This window comes from Chelonoidis abingdonii, chromosome 1 (assembly GCF_003597395.2).
Source record: "Chelonoidis abingdonii isolate Lonesome George chromosome 1, CheloAbing_2.0, whole genome shotgun sequence".
NCBI classification, from domain to species: Eukaryota; Metazoa; Chordata; order Testudines; family Testudinidae; genus Chelonoidis; species Chelonoidis abingdonii.
Window position 1 is genome coordinate 104,803,167 of NC_133769.1, and position 18,925 is coordinate 104,822,091.

General features: G+C 45.7%; 1 protein-coding gene across 1 annotated transcript; it reads left to right on the forward strand.

The window, feature by feature from the left end:
• Nucleotides 1–2,179: 2,179 nt before the first annotated feature.
• CKAP4 (cytoskeleton associated protein 4) lies at nt 2,180–14,920 on the forward strand. Its single transcript, XM_032787252.2, has 2 exons — nt 2,180–2,734; nt 11,328–14,920. The coding sequence occupies exons 1-2, from the start codon at nt 2,372–2,374 to the stop codon at nt 12,660–12,662; spliced, it is 1,698 nt and encodes a 565-aa protein (XP_032643143.1). The 5' UTR covers nt 2,180–2,371; the 3' UTR covers nt 12,663–14,920.
• The last annotated feature ends 4,005 nt before the right edge of the window (nt 14,921–18,925 follow it).

Sequence of the window (18,925 nt, forward strand, 5' to 3'; positions counted from 1 at the left end):
TCCATCCTCTATTCTACATAACTACAAGAAGCCTGGCCTTGTAATCCGAGTTCTCGCTTAACTTGAAGAACAATCTACAACTTTCTCCTTGTCATGAACAGATCAAAGGCAATCAGCCTTGTGCCCAGGAGATCTACATTTTTGTTCCTGGCTCCTTGCATTGCCTCTGCTTAAGCATTTGTATGGTATGTAAAACCACAGCACAGAGCTTTTCCTTTCAGCCCCTGAGGGAAGGTATGCCGGACTTTACAGCGCAGTTGATAGCCCCATTTCAAACAGCTGGAACGGAAGCTCCGGCCGGATCGAGAGCGGGGGCTGGCAGCGCTCCGGCCAGAGCCCGGCCAGAGCGCGGCAAGCTCCCGCGACTCCGCAATCCGCTGACCCCGGCAAGCGCGGCCAGACTCCATGACTCCGCTCTCATGGTGGAGACCCGGCCGGAGTGCGGCAAGCCCGCCGCCCGCTGGAAGCTCTTTAGCTGGGGAGAAGGCGGAGCCATGCGCGCTGCCCGCCGGCGCTTCACTCAAAGGAGCGGGACGATGGAGCAGCACTCGCAGCCGGGATGGGGTACAAGGTTAAAAAAATAAATAAATAAAAGGTGCCCTTCTTAGGCCGCGGGTTTCCGAATTCCCTGCAGCAGCGGGGTCGTTTGGACAGGAAGCAGATGACCCGCACCCTCCGTCCCCTTCCCACACACACCAAGCACCAAAATGGACCAGGTGCTCTCTGGATACTGCCACAAGGCACCACTCACAACAGCGCTGCAACTGGTGAAGTGTGGACACAACGCAGCGCTGGTCACGTCAGTGTTGGACACACTGAAAGCGCTGGCCGTACACAGCTGTACGAGCACAGCTGTAACTACCAGCGCTGCAAAACTGCCAGTGTAGCCACAGCCTCAGTTCAGCAATTCCCAAAATCAAATCCACTTACCAGGTGCCTTCTCTCCTGTTTGCAATTCCCCAACATCTGACAGCTGTGACTGGCTAGACTCCTCCAGAGTAGAAAAGAGCTCCTGACTGCAGGCATCTCTGACCTCCCAGTCATACTCTGCCTCCCCCTCCCCCTGGCTCAGTCCACTCTCGACTGGCACACGAGCCACCGAAGAATTCACAGTGGCCTTCACAGTGGAGGTGGGGTCACCACCAAGTATCACGTCCAGTTCTTTGTAGAACTGGCAGCTCATGGGCACAGCACCGAAGCAGCAGTTTGCCTCCTGTGCCTTATGGTAGATGTTCCGCAGCTCCTTCACTTTTATCCTATACTGCAATGTGTCCCGGTCATGGGCCCTTTCTGTCATGCATCACGAAATCTGTCCGTAGGTATCGTAATTCTGACGGCTGGAGCACAGCTGGGACTGAACAGCCTCCTCTCCCCAAATGCTGATGAGGTCCAGCAATGGAGCATTGCTCCAAATGGGGGATTGCCTGGTGTGTGGAGCAGGCATGGCCACCTGGAAAGATGCGCTGAGACCACTGCATGCATCACCGAGCAAACAGGAGGGGACTTTCAAATTTGCAAAGGAATTTATGGGATGAGATTGGCAGTTGGTCACCTGAGGGCAAAGCAGTAGAGTGCAAACCGAAGACGTAAGAACAGGCATTGTGGGACACCTCCCAGATGCCAATCGCAGGGCTGTAACTGCCAGGGTGTTTACACTGTCACAGCCGCACTGTACCCCAGCACAGAAAGCTGTACACCTCTTGTCAGTAAGTTTGTCAGTCTCTAACCAGCCACAAGTACTCCTGTTCTTTTTGCAGTATAGACTAACAGGGCTGCTGCTCTGAAACTTGTCAGTATGGGTTGGTTGTTTTTTTTTGTGCTACAGGTGTGCAGTTACTGCACACTACGTGGCTTGGCAGTGTGTACACCTTGGGAGTTACAGCGCAGAAAGCTGCTTTACTGTGCAGAAACTTGCCAGTGTAGACAGGGCATTAACTGCAGGCATGGCTCCCTTGCCTATAGTTTGGCTAACAGACTTCAAAGGGAAAATGCCACAGAGGCAAGGAGCAGGGGTTGCTACTCTCTCCTCTCCCTGGTGCAGCAGTGCATTGCTCCCCTGTGAGGGCCCACGGGGGAACGGAGCTGGGCTGGTTGGCTGATTTCTCTCAGTGTGCGTGGCAGCTCCCCCTTCTCCTCGGACTAGGGAGGCGGTGCTGGGTGTGCAGCAGGGCGGGGAAGCCTTCGCTCCCGTGGCTGGAGTCACCCCACCCTTCCACCCCACAGCCTCTGCCCGAACTGAATGGGGAGTGAGCGCGGCTTCTTCCCGCAGCGCTGAGCCAGTCCCGCCGAGCCCGCGCTGATTAAACAGCGTAAAGCGCCGCCAGCCTTTTTCGCTGGGCAGCAGCTGCGCCGCCCGCGCTCCCCCCTCGGCATGTCCGCCGCCAGACAGCGGAGCAGCAAAGGCAGCGGCTCGGCGGGCTCGGAAAAGGGAGCCCAGTCCCACTCCGGCGGCGCGGATGACGTGGCAAAGAAGCAGCAGCAGCAGCAGCAGCAGGCGGCTCCCGCCAAAGGGAGCAAAGCGGTGGCCGCAGCGGCGGGAGGCCGCCCGTCCCCCTGCAGCCTGGGCAAGGCGCTTCACGTTCTCTTCTCCCTCGCTCTGGTCGCAGCCGCCGTGTTCTCGGGCTGGGGCGTGCAGCACCTCCTGGGGGAGGTCAGCCAGCTCAGCCTGCGCCACGAGGGCTCGGCGCGGCAGCGAGAGGAGCTGGCTCACGCCCTGGAGGGAGTCGCGCAGAAGGTAAGGGCAAGACGGTGATCGGTTGCTCTCTGCCCGCCCCTCCCCAGCTGGCAGCCGTGGTCTGTGGCGCGTTCTGGCAGGGGAGCGGCGCTCTGCGCTCACAGAGTTTGCCAGGACTCCCCAAACTTTGAAGACTCCATTGCTGTGAAGGCCGAGGGAGTGCGTGGCAGTATTGCGCTAAGACAGGCCAACCCTGGAGGCAAGGCGGTGCTGGCGCGAGGCGTAAGCAGGCAGAGGGCTAGTCTATACTAGAAACGCTGCATCTGCACAGCTGCAGGGGCTGGAGCACATCTGGTGAAGAGGCTCTATGCCGATGGGGAGAGCTCTCCTGGCTAAGGGCTTGTCTACACTGTCTTGCTCTGGGCTGTGAAAAAGAACCACACACATTCCCAGCGCAGCAAGTTTCAGTGCTTTAAAGCACCAGTGTAGACCGTGCACCAGCGCTGGGAGCCATGCCTCTTGTGGAGGTGGTTTTTTTCTTTTTTTAGAAGATGGCTACACTGGCGCTTTACAGCGCTGCAACTTTCGTGCTCAGGGGTGTGAAAAAAACCACACCCTTGAGCGCTGCAAGATACAGTGCTGTAAAGCCTCAGTGTAAACAGTGCCGCAGCGCTGGGAGCGCGGCTCCCAGCGCTGGAGGCTACACCTGTAGAGGATGTGGAGTACGTGCAGCGCTGGGAGAGCTTTCTCCCAGCACTGGCGCTGTGACCACACTCGCACTTCAAAGCGCTGCCATGGCAGCACTTTGAAGTTTCAAGTGTAGCCATACCCTTAGAGCGCTGAGAGAGCTCAGCGCTGCGCAGTGACCTCACAAGCCACATTAAAGCGCTGCTGCAGCGGCAGCACTTTTGCATTGCCAATGTAGACTAGCCCTAATAAATCCACCCCCAGGGAGAGGCAGTAGCTGTGTTGGGGGCAGAGCAGTTCTCCTGCCAACCTAGCGCTGTCCACACTGGCACTCAGGTTAGAGTAATGTATGTTTTTCGGGGGGTGGCTTATTCACACCCCTGAGTTACACTGAATTAATCTTGGATATTGCTATACCATAAATAGCAGCAGAGCATGATTTGCTTTCACTGTTTTTGACTATGCAGAGTATCACCCTTATTTTCCTGAACCTTTCAGTGGCAGTTGAATCTGCTGCACACTATGAAAAGCAAAAATCCCACCTGTTTTTAAAAGCAATAGAGGTAGCACCAATACTGCTGATTGGCTGCCCCTTTACTGCTTACAGTGTCTGCTAAATTCCTACGTTATTTCCAGCCAAGAGGATGAGACCAGCGACTTCTGTTGCAACTGGTGTCCACAGAAGTGTAATGAAGTACAGTAGTCAGCAGATGGTGTGGCCCAGTTGGTCAGAGAGGTATCCTTTTCCTTGAAACTGTACGATGCTATTTTTGCTCAAATGGAATCAGCTTCTAGGCTAGGTTTAAAGGCACGGCAGTGCAATGTACGTCCCACACCTTTCAGGATGGCTTAAAATATTTCACCTTTTAAACAAACATTAGAAATACTGTCAGCTTAAAATAAAAATCACACTTCTGTTAGAAAGTTGTTTTACATACAGTAACACCTGAGATTATTATAACTGAAATGGACCAGAGAAAAAATAGGTTTGGTTTCTTCAGTTTTCATTTGTTCATCTGAGAGCAGCACCCTGTGTATAGTCATTCAGTTTCACTGTTTCCCCTGTGTGATCATTAAGGCCTCAAACTGTAAGCTGATCCATGGAGATGAGGGATTTCCATGTAGGTGAAGAGTCTGCCTACATAGGTCAGTGTGCAGGATAGGGGGGTTAGTTGGTCAGTTTCTTGTTTGTTTGTGCGGGTCTTTTACACAGCAACTGGGGAAAGAAAAACACCTACAATGAATATGTGATTGTAGACTGGATTTCAAGTTCACATGGTACTGACGAGCTTGACAGGCACAACATTTTAATTTGCCTAATATTTGTTTAAAGCTATATAGGGGAAGGGAGATTTTGGGATCAAAAGCTGGGCATGTATGACATAGGAATATACTACATGGCCACAGTGTAAGAACTTAGGTAGTTATATTACTATATATTGTATTTTCTATGGCACTCATCACTTCAGTACCTGAGCAACTCACAGACTCTAGTGAATCAGATTTAAGCATCCTTATGAAGAAGGAAAGTATTGTTTTCTCCATTTCACAGATTGGATGTTGTGGCTCAGCCAGATTAAGTGATTTGGCCAAGGTCTCACAGACAACCTATGGTAGAGCCAAGAACAGAAGCCAGATCTCTTGAGTCCCAGTCCAGTGCCATCACCACAAGCCTATTTGTCGTCTAATAGCTGACAAGGGATTTAAACTAAGAGGAGTCCTGATCTGTGAAACTCGTTGGCACACAATTCAGATTAATTTCTGTCCTCTGCTTACTCAACAGACAGGGACTGGCTGCTGTGTGTTCTGTGTGTGCACAAAAGAGAGAGAACCAAGAAAGTACAACATTCAAGTTTTAGTTTTTCTTCTACACGTACTGTCCTTCTCTCACCAAGCACTTGCTGAGAGTAGAGTTCTTTATGGCTACACTAGAAATGCTGCAGTGGTGTCACTGTACCATAAACCTTCAGGGATGGAAAGGGTTCTTTCGTCAACCTAGTGATGTTTACATTGGGCCTTAGGTTGGCTTAACTACGCTGCATAAGGTTTGAAATTTTTCACAGCCTGAGAAATGTAGTGAAGCTGACCGCAGGGCATGTCTTCACTAGCCACGTTAAAGTGCTGCTGTGTAGTTGCGGCAGAGCGCTGGGAGAGAGCTCTTCCAGTGCTATAAAAAACCCACCTCCACGAGGGGAGTAGCTACCAGTGTTGGTGCACTGTCTACACTGGCACTTTACAGCACTGAAACATGCAGCACTCAGGGATGTGTTTTTTCACACCTCCGAGTGAGAAAGTTGCAGCACTGTAAAGTGGCAGTGTAGACAAGGTGTAACTTTGTAGTGTAGACTATGGCTAAGTTTCTAGACATAACCATATTATCATTTCCCTCTTGAAAAGCCTGTTACAGCCATCATTTCCCAGGGCTAATATTTTTTTCTGTAGCAACAAGACATTTTTAAGGAGTGCTTTTATTGAAAGAGGGCAATTCAAGTTCAGGTCCTGTAACACCAGGCAGTGTCTCTTTTATGCTTCCCTTGCTTATCAAAGGGAAAGCTGAGGTTATTGAAGCATAAGCGTCACTCTACTAGTTTGAATACTTAGATTGGGATTTTCAAAATCTATGGGATTTGGGTGTCTAGTTCCCTTTGAAAATCCCAGCCTTAATTTGTCCTGAGGCCTACCAAGCATAGGGATATGTAAAATGTGCTCCCTTCATCTCTACATTGCTGTGGCCAAAATCACAAGTTAATATCAGGCTCTGAGAGAGAGGCGCACAAATGATGTTTCAAGTAATTAGTTATCCAAGGTATGGGTACACCTTGAATACTGTGTCCAGTTTTGGTTGCCCAATCTCAAAAAGGATATAGTGGAACTAGAAAAGTTTCAAAGAAGGGCAGCAAAGATGATCAAGGGGTTGGAACAGTTTCCATACAAGGAGAGAAGATTAGGACTGTTCAGTTTAGAAAAGAGGTGACCAAGGGGGGATATGATAAAGATCTAAAACAATCACAAATGCCATGGAAAAAGTGAATAAAGAAGTGTTATTTACCCATTCCCACAATACAAAAACCAGACTCACCTGATGAAATTAATAGCAGCAGGTTTAATAGAAGAGGAAGTACTTTTTTCACACAGCCAACTTGTGGAATTCATTGCCTTGGGATGCTCTGATGTTGAAAAGTATAACTGGGTTAAAAAAAGAACTTAGGTACATTCATAGAGGATAGATCCATCAATGGCTATTAGCCAAGATGGTCAGGGACACAACCATGCTCAGGGTGACCCTAAACCTCTGACTACCAGAAGTCAGGAGTGGAAGACATGGGTGGATCACTCCAAAATTGCCCTGTTCTGTATGCTCCCTTTGAAGCTCTGGTACAGGCCACTGTTGGAGACAGGATGCTGGGCAAGATGGACCATGGTCTGACCCAATATGGCAGCTCTTATATCTGCGTTCTAGTTCCAAAGGGAAATAAAACTCCACCTACATGTATATCCGGGATGGTTAACTTTAGGCATGCATTTCTATCGTAAGGATGAAAGGCAGAGGGAGGAGATCAATTCATGGTTTTATATCGCTATAGGATCCTGTGCTATATAGTACTGCCAGTTCAGGCTGCTTTGAGGAAACCCTGCCACCCCCACCTTTGGTCTTTTGCCATACAGAGCCATTGTCAGAAGTAAGAGTTATATAAGCTCATCTGCTATTCGCAGCTGTAGGAAGGGAAGGGAAATGAGAGGAAAGTTGTAGTTTGTAAATTGTGCTATACTACAAAGACTGAGGAGCTAAGATAATTTGATATGTTAACATGACTGGTTCAAGGAGAAAACTGGCTGTCAGTAGAATATTTTTATGTCTTATATCTGATACTAAGCCTTTCAAAGACTGATTGAAATCTATGCCTTTGGGGGCACAGCTAGACACACACCTCTTGATTCATTTTTCCACAGCATTCATGATATTAGACATTTATGATGCCTCTCTCCCCCCACCCCGCCACCCCCAGTCATCTCTCTTCTAAACTGAACAGCCCTAATCTTTTTAGCCTCTTCTTGAATGGAAGTCATTCCAAACCTTTGTTTTATAATGAATGTGACCTGTTATTTTGAAGTTAGGGTTTTATACCTTTCTTGCAAAGGGTTCATGTAGGGACCAGCTAGCCGTTGTTTAGAGTAAACGGGCTGAGCATATATTAAGATGAATTAAATTAGGAACTGGTCTAGCTTGACTATTGTGGGCGGCTTGATTCTTAGTTACATCAGAGGTCTGATCCTCAACCACATGACCCTGTAGTAAGTTAAAGGTACAGGGGAACAGCTTCAATCTACATCACTTGTCATATGGTCCATCAGGGTCATTACAAGAGGAGAATCAGGCATAGTAGAGCTTCATTCTACCATGCCCTGACACACACTCTTCTCCTTATGTCAGGAAAGAGAGTGGGGATCTGACTCCTAGACTCACAGATTTTAAGGCCAGACTGGACCATCGTGATCATTTAGTGACATTGCAGGTCACAGAACCTCACCCACTCACTCTTGTAATAGTCCCATAACCTCTGACTGAGTTACCAAAGTCCTCGAATCATATTTTAAAGACTTCCAGTTACAGAGACTCCTCCACTGGCCATATCTGGCATTTTAGACCTGACATGGATAGCCACATTGTGACATTACAGAGCCAGATTCTCTGGTCCGATAACAGTAACATTCAGAGACAGGTTAGTTAATAGGATGAATTTAGCACATTAGTTTAATTTTATAGCTGTATCTCCAAGAGGAGTTCGGTGAGCAATAGTTTCCCTGCACAATGTAAGGCTTATAAACATCTGATGTGTGACATGACAACTTTAAAGAGATACAGAAAAAAATCTGTAGTGAAAACCTCTGTGTATGGTAAAATCAGACTGAAAGACCACTGGGCGGTAGCTACTGATAGAACCACATTATCAATTTAATACCCAAATTGCTATGTGGCAATGGTTAACATTATTATCCACATTTTCCCATTTAATTTCTTTCTAGTCTCATATAAGATCTTCAAAGTACAAACTGCTTAAAATGTAATCCTTCCTTTAAGTTTTAAAAGTGGCCTGCAAAGGAAAGGATTCTATTCACCGCCACCACCACCCACCCACGCACCCACCCACTTTTTGGTCCTTTATGATATATAAAGGAGACCTGGGACTTTTTTTTGATGTGAGAGGGGTAAGAAGTTAAGGGCATGGGCAAAGTAGGATTCAAGAGTTTTTTTCCTGCTTATTTTTCTATTAGAAATATCAGGTCTTATCCACTCTGTTTTTCCTGAACTGGAGAAGCAGTGAGATTATAACATAATCAAATTAGATTTAAACTTGAGCAGTTGAGAGGGAATTTGATTTTTGAACGGGCTGTTTGAAATTTTGCTTTTTGTTAACACCCGTTTACCTCAGACACCTGACAAATGTTTGGGAGAAAGAATGTCTTTGTTAAAGATTCAAATACTCTTATCCCTTCAACAGAAGGCTGAAAAAACTCCCCTTGGTGCTCCAGCAAAACAAGAAATAGATATATTATTCCTGGTGTTTCTTAGGGCTTGTCTACACTATTGCTTAAGTTGATGTAACTTACGTCACTCGGGTGTGAAAAAACCACCCCTTTGAGTGATGTAAGTTACATCAACTTAAAGCGTTGTGTACATCATGCTGTGTCAGTCGGAGATGCTCTCCTGCCGATATAGCTTCTGCCTCCTCTTGAGGTGAAGTAATTACGTCTATGGGAGAGCGCTCTTCCATGGACATAGTACGTCTTTACCAGACATGCTACATCAGCGCAGTGCGGTGGTGAAGACAAGCCCTAAGGAATAAATTTAGTAGACTTTGAAAAAAAATTGGAGGACGGGGAGAAGCCTTTTACCCCTTCTCTATACATACTGAAGAAAAAAAAGGATAGTAAAACCATGTTTCCTTTGCAGGTCGACTGTAAAATTTAGGGATTACTTGGACTTGTCAACAGTAGATCATTTAATGTTTGCCCTTAAAACAAAATTCAAAGACTTTTGGACAAATCCTGTGGTTCTTACTCAGCTCAGACTCCCACTGAAACCAAGGGAGGTTCAACCTGAGCACCCAAACCTGCAAACATGTATCTGAATTAATTAGGTAACTCATGTGGGACGTGTTTGCAGGCTTGGGAGCTGAATGAAGACTTCAGGACTTGGCCTTTTGTAGTTAAAAATAAGACATTTTTCTTTTAAGTGCATCCATTTAATAATGTTATTTACAAAATGAAACCAGCTCTGAAGCAGCTTATCTAATCAATAAACCTGACAGACTTTGTGGTAGTACCAATTAATGCACACTCCACATGTGTAGTGGGGAATGAGTCAAGACCGCGTCTCCAGGACTCTTGTAGCATGCATTATTCACCACTGCCACACAGCCAAAACCTGGAAGAGTTCTTTTTTGCGGGATCCCCACTGAAGTCAGCGTGAGTTTTTAAAATCACTTGTTTTTAATTGTGTGAATTTAGTGCTTGTGGAACATGCCACCTTCATAGACCCAAAGACTGAAATTCTGTTTATCCACAGAATGGGACCAGACAGGCAATCGCCGTGCAAGCTTCCCCACTCATAGGCCTAGATCCTTGTTCTAGGGAGAGGTAGTTCAGTCTTCATGCCCAGTGATGCCTTGGCCTCTGGGCTGAGACTGCCAACAAGTGTGCCAGTCATAGCCAATTGTGGAAGTAATTTTTGTGATTTGGACAGGGAGCTGGACTGAGATCATCAGCTAATACCAAACAGGCAAAGCCCTTTATATTCTCAGAAGAATTCCTGGGTTTTCAAAAAGCCACTATTTGTAGGGCGACCAGACAGCAAATGTGAAAAATCGGGACGGTGGTGTGGGGTAATAGGAGCCTATATTTAAAAAAAAAAAAAAAAAGACCCAAAAATCTCGACTGTCCCTATAAAATCGGGACATCTGGTCACCCTAATTATTTGGGTTTTTCCGATATCACATCAATTTTGGCTTTTTCACGACTTGGAAATTTTTCAGAGACGCTCCCCTGCTGACCGTGGCCCATCAGCACAGCCAGGGGCATACAGCCCCATCTGCTCCCCTTCCTGACAGAACCTGTACAGGACAAGCTCTCCTCCTGACTCCAACCCTTTTTCAGTACCAGTCTGTCCACTTTCCCTGCAAAGGCTGTCTGCACTGATGGGCCGAGGTCAGGAGGGGAGCAGAAGGCTGCACTCTGTGAGCACTGTTCCCTCTGTTGGACAGAGCCCACTGCAGACACTGGTTCTTCAGTGCGGCCCCTGGGCATAGAGCTCCATCTCCATCCCCTGCTGGGCATGGCTGTGCTGGCATAGCCCCCTAGCGTAGATGCTGCCTATATCAATGAAAGGAGTTGTTCTGCCAGTGTAGGAACACCACTGCCCTGAGCAACATTAGCCACTTGGCTGGAAGTATTCTTCTGTCAAGATGCCTGCATCTGTGCAGAGGGTTTTGTCAGCCATAACTATGTCGGTCAGGTATGTGTTTTTTCACACCTCTCTCCAACACATCTATGCCGGTATAACTTTTCAGTGTAGCCCAAGCTTTTGTTTCTTTGTGCCTCAGTTTCCTATTTGCTAATACACCTCTACCCAATATAACATGACCCGATACAACACGAATTTGGATATACCATGGTAAAGCAGTGCTCCGGGGGGGGGGGGGGGGAATGCGCACTTTGGCGGGTCAAAGCAAGTTCGATATAATGCAGTAAGACTTTTTTGGCTCCCCAGGACAGGATTATATCGGGGTAGAGGAGTAGCACTTCCAAGCATCACAAGAATGCTTTGAGGGAGGGAACACTAAAGATTCCGAGGTGCTCAGACACTACAATAGTAGGGTTATAAGTAAATTAGGTAGATAGCAACGTCCTCATCAACTAAAATAAGATGAAAATTTAAGTTGCAAATATGTGGATTTCTGTTTTTTAGGTGCATTCCCTTCAAGCCATGTTTGGCGATTTTGAATCCATGATGAAAAGTGCTCAGCATAAACAAGAAGTTACCGAGAAGAGTGTTAAACAAGGGGAGAGTGAAATAAATCGAATCAGTGAAGTTCTTCAAAAACTACAAAATGAAATCCTGAAAGACCTATCTGATGGCATCCATGTGGTAAAGGACGCAAGAGAACGAGACTTCATGTCTCTTGAAAACACTGTGGAAGAAAGATTAATGGAGTTGACCAGGTCTATCAATGATAACATTGCCATATTCACTGAAGTCCAGAAAAGGAGCCAAAATGAAATCAATGATATGAAAGCAAGGGTGGCTTCGCTGGGAGAAACAGATATATATAAACATGAACTAAAGGTGCTGAAAGATGCTGTTGATGAGATGCAGACATCCATGAAAACCAAAGAAAAGGCCATAGAGTCTCTGAAAAGTACAATAGAGTCCATGGAATCTGATGTTTATACTGAAATCAAAGCATTAGTCAACCTCAAACAGGAACTTGAGAAGTTCAAAGAGACTGCAGACACAGAACACCTTTCATTAAAAGCTTTTCAAGAGAAAGTTCTTAAAGCTGAAGAATCCATTATGCAGCTCCCTAATGAGATTAAAAGACTTGATGAAGATTTACTGCAAATTAAAGCCAACCTTAACAAACAGGAAGAAAATGTACTCTCCAAAAATGTGTTAGAAACCCTTGAAAAGAACAGGGAAGACTTTGAATTCAGATTCAGACGTGTAGAAGACTATTTTCAGTCTCTAAGTTCTACTGATGCTCAACAGACTGAAAAGATGGAATCACTCCTTTCTAAGCACGAAGACTATGAAAGCAAGCTAGCTGCACTAGAGGAAGCCATTGCATCTCTACGCAGTACCTCAGATGTTGATGTACATTCAATAGTAGACACTGTGCGAAGTCTTAGTGAATCTCAGCTCTCATTATACAATGATGTTGATGAACTGAGAAGAAGTGTGAGTGACCTACCAGACTCTGCTGATGCACTTCGTAACATCCAGAAACAAGTTAGTGCTTTGCTGGATCAAGAAAAGCCTCAGATGGGCCAAGCACAATCTCAAGACTATCTTGAAAAACTGTCTTCTGTAGAAGACTCTGTAGACAAATTAAGATCTTTTGTCAATCAAGTCGAATCTGACTTGAAAATGATAAGAACTGCAGTAGATAGTTTAGTTGCTTACTCAGTGAAAATAGAAACTAATGAGAACAACGTGGAGTCTGTGAAGAGTTTGGTAGATGACCTAAGGAATGATTTGGATAGATTGTTTATGAAAGTAGAAAAGATACATGAAAAAGTTTAAGTGAACAGTGCTAATTGTGCAATTATTGAATTTAAAATAATAGTTTTGTATACCCAGTATTTTGACACCTCCAAAGAAAACAAGGACACATAATTAGAGACAGTTCTGTTTAGTTCCTGGATCTCTCTCCTGTTTAGTTTCATTTTTTAAAGTTTTGTGTGTTTTAGATGGGTGAGTAGGGTAAATTACTAAGGCCTAGTCTACACTAGAAAGCTGTACTGCTTTAATTATACTGGTATAGTCACAGCAGCACAATATCCCTACTGTAGACATAGGCCTGGTCTATACTTAAAATTAAATCGACCTACCTTCATCGCTCAGGGCTGTGAAAAATGTGCTCTCTGCAATGTAATTAGGTTGACCTAACTCCCTGTGTGAATGCAGCTAGGTCAAAAGAAGAATTCTTCTGGTGACCTTGCTACCACCTCTTGTAGTTAATTCATCTCTCCCATCAACTGAAAAAACCCTTCTGTCATTGTAGAAAGCATTTACACTATGATGCTACAGTGGCACAGCTACAATGCATAGCTGTGCCACTGTAGCAGCTGTAGTGTAGACATACCTGTAGATATATTGATATAAAGCACCTTTATACTGGATTAGCTATTCCCATAGTGGAAGGGGAGTAATTATATTGGTATAAGGTACCTTATACTGCTGTAACTGCATCCACATTAGGGCTTTTAGTGGTATTTACTGTTTTGATTAAAACCAAACACACCCTTAATCAAAACATTCATGCTGGTAAAACTTTTACATGTAGACTAAGCCTGAGGCAACTAATCTGTTTTTTCAGCTTATTCCACAGGGTAGGGAAAGAAGCAAGTTCTGACTGCCATGCATGCATAACAGCACACAGGAGAACTCATGGAGCTGGGAGAAGTATAGGGCAACTACAGATTCTAGATCTCCAAAAAACCTGAGCCGAGAGCTGCTGAGGGGTGTTCCAGGGCACTGCTAAAGAGTATACACACACATTTGTGCCCATATGCCCCTTTCCCCAGCACCTCCAAACCCCCATGTACAGATTAGCATGGTTGGGAGGGGGAATCTGAATTGAATTCATTGCCAGAGAGCTCAGTAACGTTTTGCCATGTTATTTTGAGATTATTTACATTGTCAGAATCTTTCCCTTGAAGTCCTAATTCCTTTTTTGTGATATCACGGTTAGTTGTTGTGGACATGATCGGAGCTTTGAGTGAGGAAGACTGAGGAGAGGAACTAAAAACACCACCGCCTATGCCGGCACAGTCCCCTAGTATAGATACAACATACACTGACACAGGAGTTGTTCTGCCAGTGTAGGAACACCACCTCCCCCAGTGACTTTCGCTGTGCCAGCAGAACCCCTCTTCTGTTAGCACACAAACGTAGGGGTTTGTCAGCATACCTATGTTGCTGCATGGAGGAGGGCGTCGTACCCCTGACTGACATAGCTATGCCAGGGAATGTTTTAGGTGTAGACCAGGCCTAAGCCTGCTAATAATACCACAGGAGGAGGAAGAGAAGATTCAGAATGATACCAACATAATTGTTTCTAAATAAAATGCCTTTCAAGATTGCCCCTGAGGTGACAGTGACTTTAATTAGTATTTTTGTATTCTGTACCACTGGAGTCAGTGGAAGTGTGTCATTGACTTCAGTGGAGTGGGAACAAGCCTCAGCTTGGCTGAGAACAGAATGTGTCAAATATTAAAGAATTTCAAGCACTCTAAGAACCTCTTGAACATGGAACTTTCTGGGGGTTTGTACCCTAGAAAAGGATTTATGATTTCTTTTCTTTCTGAGGTTTACTTTTCAAAGGTTGTTTTTCAAAGGTATTTATGCCTAGGTACAGACCGCTCTGTACATGGGGATATCTGCTAGCCACATTACAGAGAGTGTATTGCATGCCCTATCTTAGCCAACTCTTTGGCTGCATTGGAGAATGATTAATAGAATTAGCACCTTCCAAAGGGGTAATTTCTGGGAATAGCAGAGGTAAAGAGGGAGTCCCCTCCGATATTTAGGAATAAAATACCCAGCCATCTGTAATGCTGTTCCCACTGTACATAGTGAGAAGTTGCTAATAAGTCAACTAAGTCTTAATAAGTGAGGTGGATGCACTGCATTGAGATAATTTTGTTGTTACTTTTTGAACTGCACTGTTCTTGTTGACTTTCCTTTGCAAGTTTTTAACAGTTGTTTAGGTTACTGTGAAGTGAACTGTATGGCTTATTTACAGTATTTTTAATACATAATAAACACTTGGAATTGTATTTTGATTTTTTTCATGTTGCTTATTGTGAAAGGTACTTAATTTAGCATTTTACAGAATATTCCCAGTGAGGTTCAGGAGTTAGCTGGTGGTGGGGTGGAAAAGCCTCTCAATTGTTCATCAGAGGCTCAGGTTTAATTTCAAAACCAAAAGTAACAATCTAGCAGCTGTTATGATTGTGAAGAAAACCTTGACAATGTAGCCTGAGCATAAGTGATGGAACAATGTTCATCTGAGTTTGCAAAGAGCCTGAAACAATAGCTCTGGGTTGTGAACTGTCCCATTTATTTCAGTGAATGCTAGTTCAGATCCCAGCATTGATATTTTAAAATGCCAATTAACTATTTCACTGCCCAAAGCATGTAAAAGAGAAATATTTGTCAGTTCAGGGCAACTGTACCTGTATTCCCCCTTTATGGTCTAGCCAGGATAGCCAGTCCAGGCTCCTCAGCCATCACCTCTCTGGGGTGGGTACCCAATCTCTTTTCCTTCTGACCAGAGTATTTCCAGGCTGACCAGTTCCCTGCTACCACTTTGTTTTTCTCATTGAAGAGTACCCTAAGCAGGCCTGCTTCGCTTCTCCCTTCAGATGATATGCAGTATAATTGCTACAATTTTAAGTTACCACACAGTTCTTTCTAAGCAAGCAGATTTTATTTTTAAGGTAAAAGCATCAGAGAGAGAACCTATTAAAAACAATAAAGAACCTACATGCATACTGATAAACTTACCAGAGTTTACCCCAACTCTTATGTGGGCTCTGAAAGGTGAGCAGCCCTTTTCCTAGGGTTTCAAATTCATAACACCCCTTGCTTTGAAAAAGAACTCCTATGAATCTGTGAGTGAGTCCTTTATCCAGTTTGGGGTCTTTGAAGAGACTGGGAATAGGTAATCAGCCAGACAATGTGTCCCCTCCTCAGGGCAAAGTTTCAAACGGATGAGATCTTTGCCTAACCAGAGGGGTTATATTAGCATACACCCCACCAGAGTTTTCCTGGGAAATCCACTTAATTTTACAAGTTCACATTGTTTCAAAAAATCATTTGAAGTTTCTAACATTTTCCAAGGTTTATGTTAGTCATGTCTCCTAGAAGAGTTACCTGTACTTCCACAATAACACATAAACAATTGCATTTTAAATACGATGGACCCCAAAAGTATAAAACAAACTTTCAGATTTATCCAGGAGATTGCCCTATTTGTCACAGTGGGTATGTCTACACTGCAATTAGATATCTGTGGCTGGTAACTGCCAGCTGACACACCCTGAACCCCATGAGCCAAAGGGGCTGATTAATTGTGGCTGCAGCTGACGTTCTGAGACCTCTTGAAAAGTTTGGGAAATGCTGATTTAATGTAGATTTTTTTCCTCATAAAGAAATTAAGCATAAGATAGGTCCAAAATAAACTTGTAGCACAAGCTCCCTCTGAATTTGAGGGAGTCAAGCCCAAACTAGCTGACACCAGTCTCAGAATGAGCCGAACAAAACCAAACCTCTGCAGATTCGAACACCTGCTATCTTCAGGGGCTCAAAATCCAGGCCAGAATTTTGCAATTTAGGCCCACCAATGAGAAGAGCAAAAGAAGAAATTACTTGGTGTTGAGAACATTCTAGTGGTGCTTTCCAGAAGTCATTACTGACAATCTCAATTTGGCCCAGCTCCACAAAGGTATCTAGGTCTAAATACCTTTGAGGATCTGTGTCTTCATCTTATTTACAGCAAGACGTTTTGGGTTTGGTAGACGAGCTCACCAGCAGAATTGTTGCTGTTAAGAGGATGACAATTCCACTGCTTTTAGACTTACTGTGTTCTGTCCCAGACTGATATCAATAATACCATGTTGGCAAAGGATTAGTGATCATTTTAAGACCTGATATCTCATGAGCCATCAGCTGTAGAAATACATTGTTTCTATCGAAAGACAATAGGATTTACAGGATATACTCTATTTATTTTCAAAGTATATACAGGGACCATGTGCTACAGGTTTCAGATCCTGGCTCCCATTCTGGCTGCTTGTGCAACTCATCATGGCCATAGTGTTGGTGGCTCAACACCCTGAGAATTCACCCTGCATGGGAGAACTCCTTGGTAGTGCAGGGCTCCTGTACACTTGGCATGATCCTGGGGAAAGGAACTGGGGCATCCTTACATTCTGGTCATACCTGGCTGTGGGCAGCCGACCGCGAGTTAAAGCAGCCCTGAGGTTGCTGTAACGTTCCCTAAATACAAGCCCTCAGAAAAACTCTCTCTCTGGATGTATGCTGCATCAAACTAGGTCCATGTCGCCACAGCTATGCAGATGTAAGCTATGTCTACACTACAGAGCCTAAGTCACCAATCTTCTCTGACAGTCTAACAAGATAAATCAATTAACAGAAGGATACCAAGGGAGGAAAAATAACTTTTGAAGTGGTAAGAAAGTGGCCCATTACAGATAGTTGACAGGCTGACCTCACACTTGGTAAAGCAACCCCCATCCTTTCATGTATTTATACCTGCTCCTGTATTTTTCACTTCATGCATCTGATGAAGTGGGTTCTAGCCCACGAAAGGTTATGCCCAAATAAATTTGTTAGTCTCCAAGGTGCCACAAGGACTCCTTGTTGTTTTTGCTGAAGCAGACTAACACAGCTACCACTCTGAAACCTTTTTGCCTCCAGCCTTCCCTACACTGCAATGGTCAGCGTAAAAATAGCTTGCAGTGAAACACCAGTGGTTTGCTCAGCCCCAACAGCAATTTCTGTGCAGTTACAGAGCATGAAGGGGAACGCACAGCTGCTGACAGCAACCCAGTCTCTGCACTGACTCCCCCAATCACATCAGAGTCACACCACAGACCTCTGCCACTGCTGCTCAGCAGACTTCCTCTTTGGGGTGAGGCATGGTACTAAATTAACTACCAGAGAATGACAACAAAGAGCTACCAGATTCAAAGTAGGAAAAGTGGCAATAGGCACAGCATTATGATCTCTGGCTCAAAAAGCTAGCCTCTTCCAGTAAGCAAAGCTCCTGCGAGAATTTGGGTGTCTGACATCTTTGCCCCCTCCCCTCCCTAACCAGGTTAAAGCCTGCCTAACAAGGACCAACATTTTTGAATCCAGATAGTTGGAATCCCATTTGCTAAGGGGAAACCAACAAGTCTCTGATCACAGAAGGCTTTAAACCAGGGGTGGGCAAACTTTTTGGCCTGAGGGCCACATCTGGGTGGGGAAATTGCATGCAGGGCTATGAATGTAGGGCTGGGGCAGAGGGTTGGGGTGCAGGAGGGAGTGCAAGGTGTGGGAGGAGGTGCGGTGTGCAGGAAGGGGCTCAGGGCTGGGGGTTGGGGTGCAGGAGGGAGTACAGGGTGCAGCAGGGGGCTCAAGGCAGGGGTGCAGGGTGCAGGAGGGGTGCGGGCTTCGTCCTGGCACTGCTTACCTGGAGTGGCTCTGGGGTGGCAGCAGCATGCGCCAGGGCCAGGGCAGGCTCCCTGCCTGCCTGCCCTGGCCCCATGCTGCTCTCAGAAGCAGCCAGCACCATGTCTCTGCAGCCCCTGGGGGAGGTGGACCAGAGGGCTCCACGTCCTGTCCTCTCCTGTGGGTACCTCCCCTGAAGCTCCCACTAGCCACGATTCCTTGTTCCCGGAGCTGCGGGGGACAGTGCCTGTGGGTGAGGGCAGCACACAGAGCCCTCTGCACACACACTCCACCCCCAGGGGCCACAGGGACATGGTGCCGGCCACTTCTGGGAGTGATGTGGGGCCCGCGGTGCTACAGGGTTGCAATCTTGCAGGCTGGATCCAAAGCCCTGACAGGCCAGATTTGGCCCAAGGGCCGTAATTTGCCCACCCCTGCTTTAAATTCTATGAATTCCAAACCCTTCCCTTGCTGCACTGTAGACACATCCATCAGTTGGACTCAAATATCTGTCTTAACTTTTTCCCACTCTCACTTGACTCTGGAAGAATCTCCAATCTTCTGGCACTAACGCAGTCTCCAGTTTTCTTCTCCTGTTCTTAAGG